Source organism: Coregonus lavaretus (assembly GCF_964263955.1).
Source record: "Coregonus lavaretus genome assembly, chromosome: 36".
Taxonomy (NCBI): Eukaryota; Metazoa; Chordata; class Actinopteri; order Salmoniformes; family Salmonidae; genus Coregonus; species Coregonus lavaretus.
The window spans coordinates 18,205,894-18,225,875 of record NC_140023.1 but is presented as its reverse complement, the minus strand read 5'-3'; the positions used below and the strand labels follow the sequence as shown (position 1 = coordinate 18,225,875).

Here is a 19,982-nt window from a genome sequence, read left to right as displayed (position 1 = left end):
CCTGATTGATTACTTCCTTCCCATTGTCATCTCCTTTAGCCAATATGTGATACCTTTTTTAGGTGACATTGTAACCGTTCAGATACATAGGCTATAGCCCTGAAACTCAACTCTGGACCTCAAAGCCAGTTCCACTGCATTTTGTCCATTGTTCCCCTCTAATCAGGGACTGATTTAGACCTGGGACACCAGGTGGGTGTAATTCATTATCAGGTAGAACAGAAAACCAGCAGGCTCCGGACCTCGTAGGGTAAGCGTTGAGTAACCCTAGGTTGAGCCTTTTGTAATAAAGTGCTGTAAGAACTGGCAGACACAACACCTGGAATATTGTGAATACTAAAACATATTTTTCCTGCTTTTCTAAAGCCATGCGAAAATGTGATTAACATGACATGGGAGGACTATAGTCTAACAACTGACAATAATGATTTCTATCAAACCTACTGAAATTCATATTTTACACCTTCATCTTTTTTTGAATCCAATCTCCAAAAAAACTGTCAGAGGAAAATAATCTTTACCGTTTCCATTGTATTTTAGTGTTGAGAGGGGGGACTGATTGTCACTTCACTTCACATTCTCACTTCATTGACTTAGCTTGTCAAGACTGAGTTATAGGGCCTCCCGAGTGGCGCAGCGGTCTAAGACATTGCATCGCAATGCTAGAGGCATCACTACAGATCCGGGTTCAATTTGCCCAGCGTCGTCCGGGTTAAGGGAGGGTTTGGCCGGCTGGGATGTCCTTGTCCCATCGTGCTCTAGCGACTCCTTCGGTCACCAGCTGTACGGTGTTTCCTCCGACACATTGGTGCGGCTGGATTCCAGGTTAAGCGAGCAGTGTGTCAAGAAGCAGTGCGGCTTGGCGGGTTGTGTTTCGGAGGACGCATGGCTCTCGACCTTCGCCTCTCCCGAGTCTGTACGGGAGTTGCAGCGACTGGACAAGACTGTAACTACCAATTGGATACCACGAAATTGGGGAGAAAAAAGGAGTAAAAAATAAAACATTTTAAAAAAAAGACAGAGCTATAGTCCCTTTCAAAGTGGCCCATCTACACTGAACAGATATAACGCAACATGCAAAAATTTCAAAGATTTTACTGAGTTCCAGTTCATAAAAGGCAATCCAGTCAATTTAAATAAATAAATGATGCCCTAATCTATGGATTTCACATGACTGGGAATACAGATATGCATCTGTTGGTCACAGATACCTTTAAAAAACAGTAGGGCGTGGATCAGAAAACCAGTCAGTATCTGGTGTGACCATTTACCTCATGCAGCGCGACACATCTCCATCGCATAGAGTTGATCAGGCTGTTCATTGTGGGCTGTGGAATGTTGTCCCACTCCTCTTCAATGGTTGTGCGAAGTTGCTGGATATTGGCGGGAACTGGAACACGCTGTCGTACACATCGATCTAGAGCATCCCAAACATGCTCAATGGGTGACATGTCTGGTGAATATGCAGGCCATGGAAGAACTGGGACATTTTCAGCTTCCAGGAATTGTGTACAGATCCTTTCGACATGGGGCTGTGCATAATCATGCTGAAACATGAGGTGATGGCGGCGGATGAATGTCATGACAATTGGCCTCAGGATCTCGTCACGGTATCTCCGTGCAGTCAAATTGCCATAGATAAAATGCAATTGTGTTCGTTGTCCATAGCTTATGCCTGCCCATACCATAACCCCACCGCCACCATGGGGCACTCTGTTCTCAACGTTGACCTCAGCAAACCTCTCGCCCCACACGACGCTATACACGCTGTCTGCCATCTGCCCGGTGCAGTTGAAACTGAGATTAATCCGTGACGAGCACACTTCTCCAGTGTGCCAGTGACCATCGGAGGTGAGCCAAACAGCAGTCAGGTCAAGACCCTGGTGAGGACGACGAGCACACAGATGCGCTTTCCAGAGACGGTTTCTGACCTTTTGTGTAGAAATGTCTTCTGTTGTGCAAACCCACAGTTTCATCAGCTGTCTGGTTGGCTGGTCTCAGACGATCCTGCAGGTGAAGAAGAAGGATGTGTAGATCCTGGGCTGGCGTGGTTACTCGTAGTCTGCGGTTTTGAGGCTGGTTGGACGTACTGACAAATTCTCTAAAATGACTTTGGAGGCGGCTTATGGTATGAGAAATGAACATTCAAATTTCTGGCAACAGCTCTGGTGGCCATTCCTGCAGTCAGCATGCCAATTGCATGCTCCCTCAATTTGAGACATCTGTGGCATTGTGTTGTGTGACATAACTGAACATTTTAGAGTGGCCTTCTATTGTCCCCAGCACAAGGTGCACCTGTGTAATGATAATGCTGTTTAATCAGCTTGTTGCAATGCCACACCTGTCAGGTGGCTGGATTATCTTGGGAAATGAGAAATGCTCATTAACAGGGATGTAAACCAATTTGTGCACACAATTTCACAGAGAAGCTTTTTGTGCGTATGGAACATTTCTGGGATCTTTTATTTCAGCTCATGAAACATGGAACCAACACTTTACATGTTAATATACTGCACAAAAATATAAACGTATCTCTTCAGGAAAAGGACTGTGCCATTATTGTCCTTATTGCATGTAGGCTCAGTCCTGAGTTAAGCCTTTAAAAGCTTGTTCTTGTAATGGCCAATAATGGTCATATGTTCAGAGATGGCACTATGTCATTGAGCCAAAACGTGACCAGCTAGATATTCTCATAATGTAAATAGAGATTTTGTAATGTTGAACAGTTGTCCATTACATTTACATTCACGTCATTTAGCAGACGCTCTTATCCAGAGCGACTTACAGTTTGTGAGTGTATACATTATTTTTACACACTGGCCCCCCGTGGGAATCAAACCCACAACCCTGGTGTTGTAAACACCACGCTCTACCAACTGAGCTACATCCCTGCCGGCCATTCCCTCCCCTACCCTGGACGACGCTGGGCCAATTGTGCGCCGCCCCATGGGTCTCCCGGTCACGGCCGGCTACGACAGAGCCTGGATACGAACCAGGATCTCTAGTGGCACAGCTAGCACTGCGATGCAGTGCCTTAGACCACTGCGCCACTCGGGAGTCCCTTCTATAGGCTTTAGCTTTGACCTTAGCTTTGAGCTTTGAAGGGGATAGAAATTGAATAGTGGCAGTCCATCTTAATTCCACTGGAGCCTTTAATTTGCTAATGAGCCATTAATTTGCTAATGTTTGATATAACGTGCTTAAAGGCTGTTGGTTAACTGTCCCTGAGGCCATGAATGCAAAGCAGCATGTTGAACTCTTTTGCAAAATACAAAAAGCAAACACATAAAGGATTGAACTCAAGCCAAGGGAGTCCCAATACCTCCCACATTCAGTGATGTGTCTAATTAGTCACAGGATGCTGCACAAGAAGCTGCTCTCAGTCTGTGGCAATACACTTAAAAGCTGACCAGGATGCCATGTCCATTAGAGCCTGCCCTGCAGTGGGCCATTTCTCATCCTGCACACACAATTTACTGCTGAACCTAGCAAAAAGGGCCTTTCCATTCCAGACCTTGGCAAGGTATAGCATGCAGATAGATAATGCAATGGTGGAATCTATGGCTCTGACATGCAACGTTACTGCTTACGCAGGGACTACATTTGCATGGTTGAGAACCAAAAGCTTGCAGGGCTGAGAGAGGGAAAGAGGGGGGTGAGGTGTGTGTACACATGCAGGCATGTATGTGTTTGCCAACAAAATGCATTTGTTGGTACACACCCCACCAGATGAAATGCAAAGTGATGTAGGCTGGGAGTTAAAGTGCCTTAGGCAGCACCGAACCCCTCAGGATTTAATGCTTGGCAGGGTTGATGTTTTGTAACTGGCAGCTGTGCAATTAAGATGGTGGATGTTAATTGACAAAACACTCTTCACTTTTTGATAACCCCTTTACCTGACCATGTTTCTGACTGAGCTGGATTTACCTAAATAAATCAGCACAATTAAATACATTTACAGCTGAGTGCAAGATTACATGAAAATAGGCAGAAAGCCAATCACTGATAAACCCCCCCCCCCCCCCCCCAAAAAAAAAAATTCTCATCTGAATTACCAATTCAGTAACCTGAATAGAGGAAGCATGTAGAGGTTTAAAGCTCTGTCTGTGTTTTATACTGCTTTTGATGGAGGAAAAAACAACAATGTAAATCGAATACAAAAGCCCTTTTTATCTGATAAGCCATTTTAATCTGACCTCCCACAGGAGAGTGCAGCCTACCATTCCATGCCTTCCCTAACCCAAGGCCCATATGAGAGAGGCCTTTAAAGAGGAGGGGATTTGATCAAACAATCCAGCTCTGTAAGCCGGGATGGAGGTTGGACCGGGACAGGGAGCGGGGTCGGGCTCCAGCCAGGCTGTGGAGGTGGAGTACCCCACCCAGGAAACAACTTCTCCAGCCGGGGGAGGAGGTGATGCAAGGCTTGGCTCTTGCAAGCACAATGGACTGATCAACACCCGCAGCTTGATGGTGGAGACTAAGGAAGGGCTGGTGTCTGTGTACTCGGCCCCCCAATATCAGGGTCACATGGTGGTCAACCTGTCCCCCCAGCAGGAGCAGAATGGCCGGGGAGTGGGCGGAGGAGGGGGACACCCACAGCTGCTCAACCCCAGCGCTCTGCCCCAGGGCATGGACCCATGCTTCAGGCCCGACCTGATCCTGTACTCTGAGAACACACTGCGGGCCTGGGGGGATGGAGGGGTCGGGGATTGCTGTGAGACCACCTTCATAGAGGACTTGGCATCCGGCTCCTCTGCCGCCTCCAAGGATGCGGTGATGTTTGCCGATGGCAAGTTCCTGGACCTGTCTGTGGAGGATGCAAAGATCCAGACCCTGTCCTATGACGATGATGAGTTCCAGGAGCTGGAGGTAAGGCTTGGGGCTCTGTCTTTTATCATAACACATTAGACTGTAAGGGACACTACCGTTCAAAGGTTTGGGGTCACTTAGAAATGTCCTTGTTTTCCATGAAAACATACATGAAATTAGTTTGACTAGGAAATATAGCAAAATGCATAGGAAATGTAGTCATTGACAAGGCTAGAAATAATGATTTTTAATTGAAATAATAATTGTGTCCTTCAAACTTTGCTTTCGTCAAATAATCCTCTATTTGCAGCAATTACAGCCTTGCAGACCTTTGTCAATTTGTTGAGGTAATCTGAAGAGATTTCATCCCATGCTTCCTGAAGCACCTCCCACAAGTTGGATTGGCTTGATGGGCACTGTTTACGTACCATACGGTCAAGCTGCTCCCACAACAGCTCATAAGGGTTGAGATCCGGTGACTGTGCTGGCCACTCCATTATAGACAGAATACCAGCTGACTGCTTCTTCCCTAAATAGTTCTAGCATAGTTTGGAGCTGTGCTTTGGGTCATTGTCCTGTTGTGGAGAAAATTGGCTCCAATCAAGCGCCGTCCACAGTGTATGGCATGGCGTTGCAAAATGGAGTGATAGCCTTCCTTCTTGAAGATCCCTTTTACCCTGTTCAAATCTCCCACTTTACCACCACCAAAGCACCCCCAGACCATCACATTGCCTCCACCATGCTTGACAGATGGCATCAAGCACTCCTCCAGCATCTTTTAATTTGGTCTGTGTCTCGCAATTGTTGTTCTTTGTGATCCGAACACCTCAAACTTCAATTCGTCTGTCCATGACACTTTTTTCCAATCTTCCTCTGTCCAGTGTCTGTGTTCTTTTGCCCATCTTAATATTAAATTTTTATTGGCCAGTCTGAGATATGGCTTTTTCTTTGCAACTCTGCCTAGAAGGTCAGCATCCCGGAGTCGCCTCTTCACTGTTGACGTTGAGACTGGTGTTTTGCAGGTACTATTTAATCAAGCTGCCATTTGAGGACCTGTGAGGCGTCTGTTTCTCAAACTAGACACTCTAGACACTCCTCTTGCTCAGTTGTGCACCGGGGCCTCCCACTCTTCTTTCTATTCTGGTTAGAGCCAGTTTGCGCTGTTCTGTGAAGGGAGTAGTACACAGCATTGTATGAGATCTTCAGTTTCTTGGCAATTTCTCGCATGGAACAGCCTTCATTTCTCAGAACAAGAATAGACTGACGAGTTTCAGAAGAAAGTTATTTGTTTCTCGCCATTTTGAGCCTGTAATCGAACCCACAATTGCTGATGCTCCAGATACTCAACTAGTCTCAAGAAGGCCAGTTTTATTGCTTCTTTAATCAGCACAAACGTTTTCAGCTGCGCTAACAACATAATTGCAAAAAAGTTTTCTAATGATCAATTAGCCTTTTAAAATGATCAACTTGGATTAGCAAACACAACGTGCCATTGGAACACAGGACTGATGGTTGCTGATAATGGGCCTCTGTACGCCTATGTAGATATTCCATAAAAAATCAGCAGTTTCCAGTTACAATAGACATTTACAACATTAACAATGTCTACACTGTATTTCTGATCAATTTGATATTATTTTAATGGACAAAAAAATGCTTTTCTTTCGAAAACAAGGACATTTCTAAGTGACCCCAAACTTTTGAACGGTCGTGTATGTATGAAACGCATGAATGTATTGCTGTATTGTTAGACGTTTGTATTATATTTTTGTATTATTGTATTTAGAGCCAAATACAAATGGACCAGATGGATTTCTGAGGTTTTTGTTTGAAGGAGAAAGATCTATTGGGTCCTTTAAGCTGTTCACTAAGAGCACCCCTTTATGCAGTAAACAGCTGAATATTACACACTGCTTGAAATATAAATATCAGGCTTTTTAAAGGCTACCTCAGCATGAAAGAGGCTCCGTTGAGAGACGGGGCGATAGGAGAGGGGGGAAAGGAGATGATATGGTGAGAGGAGACTGAGGAGGAGAGATGATAGAGGGGAGCAGAGGAGAACTGGGAGGAAAAGGGTAAGGCTGTCTGGACCACTAGGTCCCTGCTGCTTCCGGCTGTGTCCACCACCTCTGATTCAGCAGGCATTTCCCTGCTCAGTAGGCCTCAGGACAGACCAGGCAGGAAAATACATGTACATTATGTGGGCTCAGGTGGCCGGCTTGTGGATATAGCACTTCCCTATCCCTGGGTCTATGTGACCTTCAACGACTAGTTATTTTAATACAAAATGTTTGCAGGAAACATTTGAGTCAACACTAAAATGCTGGTTTCTGGTGTTGCTGTGGTTTCTGGTGGTTGTCACTGGAGCAGTCAAGGTATGCAAAATTTTTATAGATCATTCTTAATTTAATATGGTCTTTGTTTACTGTATGTTGTAAAATGATAGAGAAAGCAAAAAAAACTCCCCCGCTTCATTTTGACTTTATTCAAAAGTAGTTCCTTGGATTCTGAACGTGGGTTGTTTGAAATATACACAGCAATGTAATAATATGAGGTGCCCACAGAATAATTGTAGATGACTACCATCCTTAAAATGTCATTGCACATACTGTACCTCATACTTTGTATACTTTTTACTCAGTAGCCAGCGCTCACAAGCCAAAAGTGGTCCCTGAAAATTGCACACTACGTCACAATGTAGATATGTGCACCACGTCATTGCTTTTCACGCTGCTGTGTGTGCACCATTATCTGACGGTAATGGGGAAACAGAGGCTATGAAAATAAATATCAGAATTGAGCTACCTGTCTAAACATAGCCTCTGTTTCCCCATTACCGTCAGATTCAGGCACTGTGTGTGGAATGAGATTAGTGAATTTTTAGCATCATGCTCAGAATCCATCGGAAGTTAATCAGCTACTCTGAGGAGGTGCAATGATTTGTTGTAGTGTCCTGCTAATCCACCCTCCAGGACAAGAATGCCCTCATAATTAAGGCCATGCTTTTTTGGCTTTTTTATGGGAGACACTTTGATTTTACCAGTATTTCAAGCCTGATCCACTAGGTTTGCTGCAGGTAGAAATCCTAGGAATTGTTATTTAATTGACACAAGCTGTCTCCAATCTATGTCTGGTGGTGCGTGTGTGTTTCGTGGGGGGATTGCCTAAGCAAGGGGAGGTGTAGCAGCGAATACTATTTGGAAGGGAATACTATTTGTAGATCAGAGATTATACACCTCACTTTGCTCAAGCTGATTGTAACTAAAAACAGGTCAATTAGGAGCAGTTAAAGGGTAGAGTCAATGAAACCAACCATGGAAATATATTGTAGCGAATTCGGGGGTAGCCCAGACCGGTTTGAGATGTCGGCTTTTCAGTTGCTGGACCCAGGTTTGAGTTTGCCCATCATTGTCCAGTTGGTATGGCTGGTTGTGCCCCTGTCTGGGTGAAGATATGTACAGGGCCCTCTCGGTGCAAATCGACTGCTAGAGAGCCCAGCTGTGCAAGCTCAGTGCCTTTACAAACCTGTGCTGAGGTGAGGAAAACAAGAGCCATCTGTAGTATATACAGAATGACAATTATTTCAACTAAACATCAGCAAGGCCACCGTATGCTGTGCTGTAGTGCAGTCTTCTGTAAACCGCTCACCTTTCTTGACCTCCATCTAAAGTAGTTACTCTTTGTTCTTTCACAGAGCGAGTACTCGAGCGACTCGGAGAGTGAAGACAACTTTCTCATGATGCCACCGAGGGACCACTTGGGCCTGAGTGTCTTCTCCATGCTATGTTGCTTCTGGCCCTTGGGAATCGCTGCCTTCTACCTGTCCCATGAGGTAAGGACTACTACACTGTCAATGATACTACACACACCACGGCTGCTTCACCACTAGTAGTTACAGTAAATATCAAGGCAGTCTTAGGAGAATGTGTACACCCTCACACAATAAATAACCTAAAGAAGTAAATCATTTATAGATTTAGGTCATCATAGTATTAGGTGCAAGTCTCAAAAGTACAGTGCCTAGTGAAAGTCTACACACCCCTTGCACAAGTCTTCACATTTTGCTGCCTTAAAATTAAATCTAAAAAGGGATTACTTTTTATTTAGTTTTTACAAATCTACACATTTTCACACGCCAGAGTTAATACTTGGTGTAAGCACCTTTAGCAGCAATTACAGCTGGAATCATTTTGAATAAGGTTCTACCAACTTTGCACAACTCCTAGGGCAACAGACAGTGCCTTCAGAAAGTATTCATATATTTTGTTGTTACAGCCTGAATTCAAAATTGATTTAAAAAAAAAAATATATATATATATAGAAAATAAAATACTGAAATATCTCATATACATAAGTATTCACACCACTGAGTCAATACTTTGTAGAAGCACCTTTGGCGGTGATTACAGCTTTGAGTCGTCTTGGGTATGTCTGTATCAGCTTTGCACGTTTGGATTTGGGGATTTTCTTCCTTGCAGATTTTCTCAACTAATAATTATCAGCTTCCATTCAGTCAACGCATAAAACTGCTTCGTCAGGCCAAATATATACACTCCTTTCTAGAAACATTAATATTTTAACAGACTTTATATCTATTATAGACATAGGCTTTCAGTGTGTGACAGGTTCGTGATTCTGAAAGGACAGCAACCGTAATACCAGCACACTCATGTTGGAGAGTTCCCTTTTTGTAAAACACAAAGCCGTATACCCACTTTTCTTTCAGTGGGCATTGCTTATACTCACTTCTTAATCGCTACTGGTGCATATCAAAGTAGTGTAGTGGAGGTGTACGACTTATCAATTATGTAGTACAATAGAGAAATCATGCACAAAGTAGCCTACACAATCACAAAGCACGTGAAATATATTCGCATAGCCTAGTTTCAGCGGAATATCATCTGCAGGCAGCAAGAGTATGCATCTCTCAACTGGTTTTGGCATGGAGCAGCTCACAGAAGAATGACATTGGTAGCCGGTACAGTAGGAAAGACGTTTCAACTCATGATATTTACCAGTAAATGATTATAGTGTCATTCTTCCTGGGGTTGTATATGAACAGATTTCAATAAGATTTAATGTTGCTAAAATGCTGTCAGTTCCACTTTAAATGCAACAATGTTTCACACACAAGTTATTTTCAAAGAAATGGCTAACAGCAAGTGTGTTGCAATAAAAATAAAGTTCCACTCACGAGGTGATGATCATTTGAAACTTAACTTCTTGTTAAAAGGTATTCTTGAAAAGAGAGAAGCTAACGAATTAGCAACAACATCATCTTTGATAACACCTGCTGCAGCCGCTGCAAACTAGCTGACAACAAAAGCTAGCTAGCTAGACCATGGGCAAACTACTGCTCGCTATTGCGCAGTAACCTGTTGGCCTTCAAGAAGGCAGAAGTTTCCATACGTTTTAGTAAAAACGCTCCCACTCATTAAGTCAAAATGTGATTAGTTGACTTAGCTAGCTAGATTTATCTCCCTAGAGACAGCAAAGAAAAATCCTGATTGGATATTTTTTTCTCTTCAGTGTTAACCCTTTCCTTTCCAACAAAACTGAAGAGATTAAATCAGAACATAATTGAAAATAATACAATTATTATAATCATTATTTTATAAATCCTTCTCTGAAGGCGTAGAAGGCCCATTGTTCCCCACTATGTTTGGGTTAGTAATAATTTGTAGAGTGGCTCTATTTTCCCTCAGCATGCATTTTTTCACTATTCTGAATGTCTAAAGAATCCATATGTTGTTCTGAAATATGAACACCGAAATACTGGACATTTTGAACTCTTATGGTGGTGATTTAACAAAATTACAATCATGGTCTTGAATTGGACTCGCATTTTTCTGGTCTGACTTGACTCGGTCTCTGTCCCCGTCTCGGTCTTGACTTGCTCCGTTCTTGGTCTTGAATCTGTCTCGCTTTAGGTGGTCTCGAACACAACACTGCTTCATGGTAGCGATGGTGTTGGACGGGTGATGAACTGTGACTGGTTTTCTCCAGACATAGCGCTTTGCATTCAGGCAAAATAATCATATTTTTGTCTCATCAGACCACAGAATATTTTGCCTTATGCTCTGAGTCTTTCACATGCCTTTTTTGTAAACTCCAGGTTTGCTGTCGTGCTTTTTTCTCAGGTGTGGCTTCCGTCTGGCCACTCTCCCATAAAGCCCAAATTGGTGAAGTGCTGTAGAGACTGTTGTCCTTCAGGCAGGTTCTCCCATCTCAACCAAGGAACTCTGTAGTTCTGTCAGAGTGGTCATTGGGTTCTTGGTCACCTCCTTGACCAAGGTCCTTCTTGCCTGGTTGCTCAGTTTGGGCGGATGGCCAGCTCTAGGCAGTCTGGGTAGTTCCATATTTCTTCAATTTCCCCTTTGATGGAGACCACTGTGCTCTTGGAAACGTTCAACACTCTAGAAATGGTTTTATACCCTTCCCCAGATGTATGCCTCATCACAATTCAATCTATGAGATCTACGGACAGTTCCTTGGACTTCATGGTATAGTTTCTGCTCTGACATGCACTGTCAACTGTGGGACCTTTATATAGACTGTGTTTCCAAACAATCATGTCCAAACAATTGAATTGGCCACAGATGGGACTCCAAGTTGTAGTGATGTCTCAAGGCTGATAAAGGGAAATTGGATGCACCTGAGCTCAAGTTGAAGTGTCATAGCAAAGGCGTGAGAATACTTACAGTACCAGTCAAAAGTTTGGACACACCTACTCATTCAAGGGGTTTTATTTTATTTTTTACTATTTTCTACATTGTAGAATAATAGTGAAGACATCAAAACTATGAAATAACACATATGGAATCACGTAGTAACCAAAAAAGTGTTAAACAAATCAAAATATATTTTATATTTGAGATTCTTCAAAGTAGCCACCCTTTGCCTTGATGACAGTTTTGCACACTCTTGGCATTCTCTCAACCAGCTTCATGAGGTAGTCACCTGGAATGCATTTCAATTAACAGGTGTGCCTTTCTTAAAAGTTCATTTGTGGAATTTATTTCCTTAATGCGTTTGAACCAATCAGTTGTGTTGTGACAAGGTAGGGGTGGTATACAGAAGATAGCCCTATTTGGTAAAACACCAAGTCCATATTATGGCAAGAACAGCTCAAATAAGCAAAGAGAATGGACAGTCCTTAATTATTTTAAGACATGAAGGTCAGTCAATCTGGAAAATGTCAAGAACTTTGAACGTTTCTTCAAGTGCAGTTGCAAAAACCATAATGCGCTATGATGAAACAGGCTCTCATGAAAGTAAGACCCAGAGTTACCTCTGCTGCAGAGGATAAGTTCATTAGAGTTAACTGCACCTCAGATTGCAGCCCAAATAAATGCTTCACAGAGTTCAAGTAACAGACACATCTCAACATCAACTGTTCAGAGGAGACTATGTGAATCATGCCTTCATGGTCGAAGAAACCACTATGAAAGGACACCAATGAGAAGAATAGACTTGCTTGGGCCAAGAAACACAAGCAATGGGCATAAGACCGGTGGAGATTTGTCCTTTGGTCTGATGAGTCCAAATTTGAGATTTTTGGTTCCAACCGTTATCTTTGTGAAACGCAGAGTAGGTGAACAGATGATCTCCGCATGTGTGGTTCCCACCATGAAGCATGGAGGAGGAGGTGTGACGGTGTGGAGGTGCTTTGCTGGTGACACTGTCAGTGATTTATTTAGAATTCAAGGCACACTTAACCAGCATGGCTACCACAGCATTCTGCAGCGATACACCATCCCATCTGGTTTGCGCTTAGTGGGACTATCATTTCTTTTTCAACAGGACAATGACCCAAAACACACCTCCAGGCTGTGTAAGGGCTATTTGACCAAGAAGGAGAGTGATGGAGTGCTGCATCAGATGACCTGGCCTCCACAATCCCCTGACCTCAACCCAATTGAGATGGTTTGGGATGTAGTTGGACCGCAGAGTGAAGGAAAAGCAGCCAACAAATGCTCAGCATATGTGGGAACTCCTTCAAGACTGTTGGAAAAGCATTCCTCATGATGCTGGTTGAGGGAATGCCAAGAGTGTTCAAAGCTGTCATCAAGGCAAAGAGTGGCTACTTTGAAGAATCTCAAATATATTTTGATTTGTTTAACACTTTTTTGGTTACTACATGATTCAATATGTGTTATTTCCTAGTTTTGATGTCTTCACTATTATTCTACAATGTAGAAAATAGTAAAAATAAAGAAAAACCCTTGAATGAGTAGGTGTGTCCAAACTTTTGACTGGTACTGTATGTAAATTAGATATTTCTATATTTCATTTTCAATACATTTGCAAAGATTTCTAAAAATATGATTTCACTTTGTCATTATGGGGTATTGTGTGTAGATGGGTGAGGAAACAATATATTTAATACATTTTTTATTTGGGCTATAACACAACAAAATGTGAAATAAGTCAAGGGGTATGAATACTTTCCCTTGTTTTTGTCAAAATTGCTCAAGCTCAGTAAATTTGGTTGGGAAGCATTGATGGACAGCAATGTTCAAACATCTCAGATTGTCTAGTAAATTTAAGTCAGGACTGAAACTAAACCACTCAGGAACACACAACCCCTTGTAGAAAGCCATGCTGGTGTGTATTTTGGAAAAATAAACTCTATCCGGGGTTTAGGTTTCAGAAGATTGAGGCGGGTTTTCCTCTAACTTTATACCTGGGCTTTGCTCCTTATTTATTTTGATCCTGACGAACTCCCCAGTCCCTGCCGGTTACAAGCATACCCTTAACGTGATGCTGCCACCACAATACTTGACAATACAGAGGGTTTCACTCTGTATTGGATTTTACCCAAACCTGTAGTTTTGAATTTAGGCCGAAAAGTTAATTTCTTTGCCGTGTTGTAGGGCTGGGCGGTATACGGTATTTTACGATATACTGGTATTGATGCACGGACCGGTTTGGGGTTTTACGTTACCTTCTATAACGGTATTTGAATGTTTGGTTTGTTAAATGTAATACGCTGTGTGTAACGTCAATTTTTTTGGTTTACTCCGCTGCTTGATTCATCTCTCTCTGCTCTGTCTTTCTCCATGCCGCTTTCCACACAGACCTAGCCCCGCCCCCTGTCACTCAAGGAGCACATTTGTTGTTCCTCGACAACAGACACTTGTGTTCAGTCTGCATGGTCAATGCATTACATGCAACAATGTTGATGACAACGGTGCTGTTTTCACTTTGTTTTTTAATATAAATCTATAAGCTTTCTATAATTACACTATTAGCTTGTGTTTCTTACATCTGCAAACGGCTAGTTTGTCTTTTCTTAGCAAGTTGGGCCTAAATCGTGTTAGCTAGCTAGCTTATAAATGTACTGAGTCAGAACAAGCATAACTAGCTATACAGCCTGATAATACCAGTGATGGAGTAGACCTAAATCAGTATGTTTGTGCAACAGTAGCTTCTAAATTAAAGAGGAATAGGCGAAGCATGAATATGTTAGCTACATGAAGTAGCTAAGAGAGAACATTCAATGTAGCCAAATATTATAGGGTCTCTTAGGAAACACATATTAACACTTTGGTTCCTACCCTGTCACAATAACTCCCCCTGGCATTTTCATTCATTGTCATGTCAAACAACACTGTATTCAAAGTGCCTGCTATTATATTCTAACTATAGAAATAGATAATCATTCTATTTTCATGATTCCAACAGTTAACCCAATTGTTTTGCTCTAAATCGCAAGTCAAATCAAAATTGCAACATTTGGTTAAAAATAAGGCCTAGATTGTTTGCCCATGTTGTGCAGCCCTACGTGGCAGTGTGGAAATGACCTCAAATGAGTGTAGTAAATGCAGAAATTTATGAAAATGCAGAAAATTATTTTTGGCTTAATTGAACAGTATAAAACAATCAGAATGGAGAAAGACGCATTCTAAGTGATTTCAATGGATGTGTTGCCACCCTAGGGTCTCACACTACTCATAAAGCAAATTTAGAACTTTTATTATTCAAAAACATAAAATACCGTCAGTCATACCGTCAATTTTTTTTAAATACCGTGATATGATATTTTGGCCATAACGCTCAGCCCTACCATGTTGTTTGTTGCCCTAAGAGTAGTGTAAAGTTGGTAGAATCTTATTCAAAATTATTCACAGCTGTAATGACTGTCAAAGGTGCTTCCACCAAGTATTAACTCAGGGGTGTGAAGACATACGCAATCAATATATATTTTTTTTATATTATTAAAGGTGCAATACGCAAAAACGCTCCGCCATTTCCTAGTTACTAAAATTCTAATAGTTCGCCTAATTGCAGTTTGTGACAAAACAAGCAATGCATAGTGTAGAGAATCATTGTACCATCTAAACCGCTGTGAAATATATTTTCAATAACCAAAAATAATGTATTTTCAGCTGTTTGAAGCTGGTGTACAAAACCGAAAGGAAAGGACGCAAAAACAAAACTTAAGAACGCAAGCATAGAAATAGAACAGATCTACCGCTTCTTAGATTTGCTTTCAATAAAAATGACAGATCAATAACTCACATATTGCAGCTTTAATTTGGAACATTTTTCAAAAACTCTTTCACTTTGAAGATGTGTAGATCAGTAGGGGAACATTTTTATCCATTTTTAGATTTGAATTTTAAAGCAGAAAAATGTGACGGCTGCAAGGGGGCGTGTAGATGTTCACTAGGCACTTTATGTCAAGATCTAGTGGCAGGTATTCATTGTTAAAATGGAAATAAAGTCAAATATTCTTCATTCCTTTCCAATGTGCCAGACATTGGATCTGTTGCCTGGGACTGTTGCCTGTGTGCCTGTTTTTTATTTTTATTAGATGCATCATACAGTGAGGGAAAAAAGTATTTGATCCCCTGCTGATTTTGTACGTTTGCCCACTGACAAAGAAATGATCAGTCTATAATTGTAATGGTAGGTTTATTTGAACAGTGAGAGACAGAATAACAACAAAAAAATCCAGAAAACGCATGTCAGAAATGTTATAAATTGATTTGCATTTTAATGAGGGAAATAAGTATTTCACCCCCTCTCAATCAGAAAGATTTCTGGCTCCCAGGTGTCTTTTATACAGGTAACGAGCTGAGATTAGGAGCACACTCTTAAAGGGAGTGTTCCTAATCTCAGCTTGTTACCTTTATAAAAGACACCTGTCCACAGAAGCAATCAATCAATCAGATTCCAAACTCTCCACCATGGCCAAGACCAAAGAGCTCTCCAAGGATGTCAGGGACAAGATTGTAGACCTACACAAGGCTGGAATGGGCTACAAGACCATCGCCAAGCAGCTTGGTGAGAAGGTGACAACAGTTGGTGCGATTATTCGCAAATGGAAGAAACACAAAAGAACTGTCAATCTGCCTCGGCCTGGGGCTCCATGCAAGATCTCACCTCGTGGAGTTGCAATGATCATGAGAACGGTGAGGAATCAGCCCAGAACTACACGGGAGGATCTTGTCAATGATCTCAAGGCAGCTGGGACCATAGTCACCAAGAAAACAATTGGTAACACACTACGCCGTGAAGGACTGAAATCCTGCAGCGCCCGCAAGGTCCCCCTGCTCAAGAAAGCATATATACAGGGCCGTTTGAAGTTTGCCAATGAACATCTGAATGATTCAGAGGAGAACTGGGTGAAAGTGTTGTGGTCAGATGAGACCAAAATGGAGCTCTTTGGCATAAACTCAACTCGCTGTGTTTGGAGGAGGAGGAATGCTGCCTATGACCCCAAGAACACCATGCCCACTGTCAAACATGGAGGTGGAAACATTATGCTTTGGGGGTGTTTTTCTGCTAAGGGGACAGGACAACTTCACCGCATCAAAGGGACGATGGACGGGGCCATGTACCATCAAATCTTGGGTGAGAACCTCCTTCTCTCAGCCAGGGCATTGAAGGGTCGTGGATGGGTATTCCAGCATGACAATGACCCAAAACACACGGCCAAGGCAACAAAGGAGTGGCTCAAGAAGAAGCACATTAAGGTCCTGGAGTGGCCTAGCCAGTCTCCAGACCTTAATCCCATAGAAAATCTGTGGAGGGAGCTGAAGGTTCGAGTTGCCAAACGTCAGGCTCGAAACCTTAATGACTTGGAGAAGATCTGCAAAGAGAAGTGTGGCAAAATCCCTCCTGAGATGTGTGCAAACCTGGTGGCCAACTACAAGAAACGTCTGACCTCTTTGATTGCCAACAAGGGTTTTGCCACCAAGTACTATGTCATGTTTTGCAGAGGGGTCAAATAGTTATTTCCCTCATTAAAATGAAAATCAATTTATAACATTTTTGACATGCGTTTTTATGGATTTTTTTGTTGTTATTCTGTCTCTCACTGTTCAAATAAACCTACCATTTAAATTTATAGACTGATCATATCTTTGTCAGTGGGCAAACGTACAAAATCAGCAGGGGATCAAATACTTTTTTCCCTCACTGTATATTCAATATTCCTGTGTGTTTTTCAGTATTTAACATTTGTAATATAGGACAGCAGAGCTACGGTCCCAGGGGGCTGCCTAGTAGGTAGAGAACGGGATGAAATCTCTGCATGAGCAGTGGCTTTTTTCAGCTCACAGGTCACCAATGGCAGTGGGGAGAAAAAAGGAATAGGACAATTTGTTTACAGCCAAAGCATGCACCTAGACAATGTTATTCTCTCTAATGTGAACCATGGGTTTGTTAGGACACCATGAGGACCACTAAGGACACCATGATATTTAATCCTTGCTATTTGCAGGAAGGGCTTAGCTGTAATAACAGTATAACACAAAAAAACATGCCGTTACAGAAAAATCCCTGTAGTTTCAGACCATGTACAATGTAAATCCCACATAAAAACCACATTATGTAACCTTGTACTTTGTATAGTTTTACCACCTTGATGCATCTTAGAGCCAGGAAAATGAGAAGGAAAAACATTGATTCAGTTGATAGATAAGAGTGGGCTTGATGAAGATGTTAGACAGTTGTTTTCCGTGTGTAATGATCTCATATCTCTGCTTGAAAAGCCTCTGGCAGCAGCCTGCTACCCACACTGAATCACTCTGGTCTGACTGCACGTCACGACTCGCACACCTACATCTCTCTCTTATGCTCTAGGTTTTTATAAAGTCTGCTCGGTTGGCATGGGCAACACAGCCCATGCTAAAATTAATTTCCTAAAATCCAACTACAAAGCCTTGTAGCCGCAGGATACAAAATGTTGCAGGCCGAAATTAAAACAACAGAAACCCACATCACCATGGTGGTAGGTTTTGAAAAGCTTTAGGGCACGTGTCAAACTCATTCCACGGAGGGCTGAGTGTCTGCGGGTTTTCGCTCCTCCCTTGTACTTGATTGATTTAATTAAGGTCACTAATTAGTAAATAACTCAATTCACCTGGTTGTCTAAGTCTTAATTCTTATTGGTTTCCTTTAGTAGTGGTTTCTTTGCAGCAATTCGACCATGAAGGCCTGATTCATGCAGTCTCCTCTGAACTGTTGATGTTGAGATGTGTCTGTTACTTGAACTCTGTGAAGCATTTCTGAGGCTGGTAACTCTAATGAACTTATCCTATGCAGCAGAGGTAACTCTGGGTCTTCCTTTCCTGTGGCGGTCCTCATGAGAGCCAGTTTCATCATAGCACTTGATGGTTTTTGCGACTGCACTTGAACAAACTTTCAAAGTTCTTGACATTTTCAGGATTGACTGACCTTCATGTCTTAAAGTAATGATGGACTGTCATTTCTCTTTGCTTATTTGAGCTGTTCTTGCCATAATATGGACTTGGTCTTTTACCAAATAGGGCTGTTTTCTGTATACCACCCCTACCTTGTCACAACACAACTGATTGGCTCAAACGCATTAAGAAGGAAAGAAATTCCACAAATTAACTTTTAACAAGGCACACCTGTTAATTGAAATGCATTCCAGGTGACTACCTCATGAAGCTGGTTGAGAGAATGCCAAGCGTGTGCAAAGCTGTCATCAAGGCAAAGGGTGGCTACTTATGAAGAATCTAAAGTATATTTTGATTTGTTTAACACTTTTTTGGTTACTACATTATTCCATATGTGTTATTTAATAGATTTGATGTCTTCACTATTATTCTATAATGTAGAAAATAGTAAAAATAAAGAAAAACCCTTGAATGAGTAGGTGTACAAACTTTTGACTGGTACTGTATGGAAATTGGGTAATGTAATAATTGGATGGAAAACCATGCATAGATTGATAAAGGAACTGCTGCAGTAAGGCTCAACCAGTTTCTGCTCCAGTCTGTATTTCTGTGTACTCTAAAGATAAACCATGTTGTCTACAGCCCACACATACAGAGTGTGTGCCATAGCATAGGTTCCCTTTCAACACCTCTCTCAGGAGTTTGTGTTTCAGATATCAATCACCTTGAGTGCACTTTAATCAAGATCAGGTTATTGCTTATGGGCTCTCTCTGTGAATATGTGTCTGTCTCACGCGCAAAGCAAAGCAGAGCAGAAAGCAGCTTCTGTGTCGATGGTAGAACATTAATAAGAGCTGTGTTTTGAGTGGTGCACTTGGTTTCTGCATATCGAGAGCAACTGTAAAGGCCGTTGCCATATTTAATTGGTTCCAGTTACCTTTTGTACTGCTCAACACTGCAATTAATTTCCTCCTTTTGAGGAGGAACAAAGCAATCAATACACAGCTCTTTGGGGCGACAGGGTGTAGGGGGGAAAAAAGCTTTAACCACAACCAATCTAGATTTCATGGGTGAGATTGCAGGGGACCCCCCACCCGCTCTGTTAGATAAACAACCCAGTAGCTTTACAGTTGCCTGTTAGAAGGTAAACCAATCTGTCAGAATGACTTGGATTTTAGTAACTCATTTCTGCACAGTAGTTTTTGCTAATTTGTCTTTATTTCTTCCTCCTGTTCTTCATCATTATTGCATTGATGGTCTTTACATCTTATGTGATAATGATGCAATTTTCTGAGAGCAGTTAAGTAATACTACTATACGGTATTATATCGATCAACAGCTCCTACCATTCCACTGGTTGAATCAACATTGTTTCCACGTAACGACGTTGAATCAATGTGAAAAACGTATTGGCTTTCCAATAAGTCATCAACGTAAGAGAATTTGGTATTGGTATTTTGTTCACCCAACTTTTAACATAAATCCAATGCCACGGTAACATTTTGTAAAAAATGTCAC

At 42.0% G+C, this 19,982-nt stretch overlaps 1 protein-coding gene across 1 annotated transcript in view; it reads left to right on the top strand.

Moving 5' to 3' along the window:
* Nucleotides 1-4,311: 4,311 nt before the first annotated feature.
* LOC311110946 (synapse differentiation-inducing gene protein 1-like) overlaps nucleotides 4,312-19,982 on the top strand; it is a gene marked incomplete at both ends in the record, with an annotated part of 32,029 nt that continues 16,358 nt past the window's right edge. The window contains 2 exons of the mRNA XM_084153593.1: nucleotides 4,312-4,869; nucleotides 8,504-8,641. Of these exons, the coding sequence (XP_084009719.1) occupies nucleotides 4,312-4,869; nucleotides 8,504-8,641 (696 nt within the window). The remainder of the gene's footprint in view (nucleotides 4,870-8,503; nucleotides 8,642-19,982) is intronic.